The following is a 3,393-nucleotide window of genomic DNA, read 5'->3' as shown; positions in this document are numbered from 1 at the left end:
ACTCGATAAAACACATGATCTCCCTCTTGGAACTCAAGTGTTTTCCTCCTCTTATCATGGTAACTCTTCTGGAAACTCTGCAAAGATCTCATCTTCTCTTGGATCATCTTGATTTTCTCAGTAGTATGCTTAACAATTTATGGTATAAGCACAACACTTTCACCAGAATCATACCAACACAAAGGTGTTTTACACCGTCTACCATACAAATTCTCGAACAATTCCATTTCAATACTAGAATGGGAACTGTTGGTGTAAGTGTACTTGATCAATAATAAATAATTGTCCGAATTACCTTCATGCTCCAAAACACAAGCTCTCATCAAATCCTCCAAAGATTGAATTGTCCTCTCTAACTGACCATCTGTCAGCGAATGATAAGCAGAATTCAACCTTAGCTTAGTACCCATGGCTTCCTTCAAAATTTCCCAGAAACTCGTAAATCTCAGGTCTCTATTAGAAACAATACTAAAAGGAATACCATGCAACTTAACAATCTTCTCAATATACTCTTCAGATTACTTCTACAACGAATAAATGGTCTTTATCGGAATAAAATAAGCTGTTTTACTCAATCTATCCACCATAACCCAAACTGCATCATTTTCCTTTGGAGTCTTTGAAATACTCATCACGAAATTCATAGAAATATCATCCCATTTCCACTCTAGAATGTTCAACAGTTGCATCAACCCAGATGGCTTCTGATACTCAATCTTCAACTTCTAGCAAGTAAAACACGAATACACAAACATAGCAATATATTTCTTCATTCATGGCCACCAAAATATCTTCTTCAGATCCTCATACATTTTAGTAGCACCGGGATGAATACTCAAACCGCTCCTATGACCTTCCTCAAGAATACTCTTCTTAAGTTCTAGTACATATGGAACACAAACTCTGTCACAGAATCTCATAACACCACTCTCTTCGATTCTAAAATAACCTTTGTTACCCTGATGGATTAACAAAAGACGATCAATCAACTTCAAATCTGACTTCTAACCTTCTCTGATTTCTTTAAGAATATCGCTAGTGAGTTTCAACATATCCAACTTCACACTGTTAGGACTCATTTCGCACACAAAAATAAAATCTCTAAACTGCTAAATCAAATCCAAATCTCAAGCCATTAACGCGACATACTAAAACACTTTCTGAAAAAAGAAGAATTAATTGTTATTTATTAATCAACAATGTTATGCTTACACTATTTCTTACACCTAATACTTACATCATATACATTGTTCACCGTATTTATACAATGAACAGTGTATTTTAAATAAAATAATATTAAATGGTGAACAGTATTCGTGAACAGTGATGATGAATAGTACCGATAAACAGTGACTTTTAATAGTAAAACAAAGTTGGTTAATAAAGTGTACAAAATTGGTTAATGAAGTGATGAATTTGGTTAATAAATATTCTGATATTAAAAATAATTTTTAGTAGTAAAATAAAGTTGGTTAATGAAATGTAAAACATTGGTTAATGGAGTTATGAAAGTTGGTTAATAAACTGTCCAGATTTTTAGTAGTTATGAAATTGGTGGATGAAATGTAATAAGTTGATTAATGAAGTTATGAAATTAGTTAATCACATAATTTTGTTTCCGTATTCTCTCAATTTTAAAAATAAAAGAAAAATTATTTAAAAAAAATTATTATTATATTTTACTGTATATGAATAGTGAAATATGGTGTAAGTTTAAGGAAATTGTCTAAAAATATTATTTTTACGTCTTAATTTGTTTTTAAATTTCTCTATAATATAAGTAAATTTAACTAAAAGTAGTTAAATTCAAGAGAAAAGGGGTGATGCACTGACAGTGTAAAATATTGTTACACTGGCAACCAATCACCACCCATGTATCCAATTAAACCATATTTTTATTTAAAAAAAATTTAATGACATGGCACCTTTATGATTTTCTATTGGAAGATAGTGTAAAATTATTTTACACTGACAGTGCACTACCTTTTAACTCTAAATTCAAACTTGGTTCATTCAAGTAATTAATTTTTAATCGAAGCTATAAAGATTCAATAAACACTTGTATACAAATAAAGATTAAAAATATAACTTAATTAACAAATACAAACTACACATTTTCCCATCATATCAATGCACCAAATACTTCTAATCTTAATCGTCAAAAAACATCAACAATAAGACATCAACAACTGTTCCAAATATTCAGCACCAAGATCTTCAAACACGACCAAATTATCTATCCCAACAACATCTCTCTCATGTTTCTTCTTCTTCTCATCCATTTTCCGTCTCATCGAATGCTTCCTCTTCAAAGCAACAACAGGCGAACACTCATCATCCTCAGACACCACATAATTCATATCCCTAAGCGACTCCCTCACCTTCTCAACCGGAAAATTCAGTATTGCAGCTGAACCTCTCATTGCAAAAGCAGCTTGATCATAAGCCAGTGCCGCCGCTTCAGCACTGTCGAATGTTCCAAGCCAAACCCTTATGCCATGCCGAGTTGAGTCTCGTATCTCCGCCGCGAATTTCCCCCACGGTCTCCGTCGAACGCCGCGGTAGGACTTGGTGGTTTTCTCTTTGTTACTAGTGGTTAGTTTTTGTTGTTGTTGTTGTGAAGATGATGATGATGATGATGATGATGATGATGATGATGTTATCATGCCGTATAGAAGCATCTCTTCGGGGTCGTTTTCGTTGAAGGGGAGAAACTCGTGGTGGGTTTTTGGATTCAAAGTGAGTGAATGGTCTTGTGAAAAGAAATTGGAGGAATAAGCCATTTTGAGTGTGGGAATGTGAAGAGAAAAGAGAAAAACAGAGTTGCTCTGTTTCTTATAGAGTGAAAATAAGAAACCTCAGTAGCATGCTTATATATAAGTAATTTGGGGACACTATAAAATGGTAAAAGTCAGTGATGGAGCCAATAGGTTAAGAGAGCGTGGGAAGATGTAAGCTAAATGGGTATATGTTCTACATTCATGGTATTTACTACCAGCCAAGGATTTCTGGTTACGTAATCCCCACACTTTCTTTGATTTTTATTTTTCGGCTTTAAAATGAATACATGCTAAGATAAATAAATATATAGTATAATTTAAAAATTCGAATTTCATTCATTACAGATAAATTAGAGAGATATTATGAGTTAATAAAGTAATATTTAATTAAGTCGATAATGCTCTAATTAAGGGTGGCAAACCGGCCTGACCCGTTTGATATGTTCATTTTACCCGCATTTTAGTGCAGGACGGGTCAACGATTTAGGCTTCATCCTCTAATGTGTCCGTTCTGCCCCGCAACGTTTTTTTTGCGGATTTTTGCGGGCATAGTTATTTACATAAATTTTTGTGTTTTTAGACTTAAAAGGTGTAGTGTTTGCGGACTTTCTCC

The 3,393-nt window shown here is 33.5% G+C and overlaps 1 protein-coding gene across 1 annotated transcript; it reads right to left on the bottom strand.

The window, feature by feature from the left end:
- Positions 1 to 1,994: 1,994 nt before the first annotated feature.
- Positions 1,995 to 2,948, bottom strand: LOC131625858 (ethylene-response factor C3-like). Its single transcript, XM_058896688.1, has one exon. It carries the CDS (start codon positions 2,781 to 2,783, stop codon positions 2,169 to 2,171), a length of 615 nt encoding a protein of 204 aa, XP_058752671.1. The 5' UTR covers positions 2,784 to 2,948; the 3' UTR covers positions 1,995 to 2,168.
- Positions 2,949 to 3,393: the final 445 nt, after the last annotated feature.

The sequence above is a fragment of the Vicia villosa genome, unplaced genomic scaffold (genome assembly GCF_029867415.1).
Source record: "Vicia villosa cultivar HV-30 ecotype Madison, WI unplaced genomic scaffold, Vvil1.0 ctg.000244F_1_1_5, whole genome shotgun sequence".
NCBI classification, from domain to species: Eukaryota; Viridiplantae; Streptophyta; class Magnoliopsida; order Fabales; family Fabaceae; genus Vicia; species Vicia villosa.
Note: the sequence above shows the minus strand (reverse complement) of the source record. Positions and strands in the feature narration are given on the sequence as shown.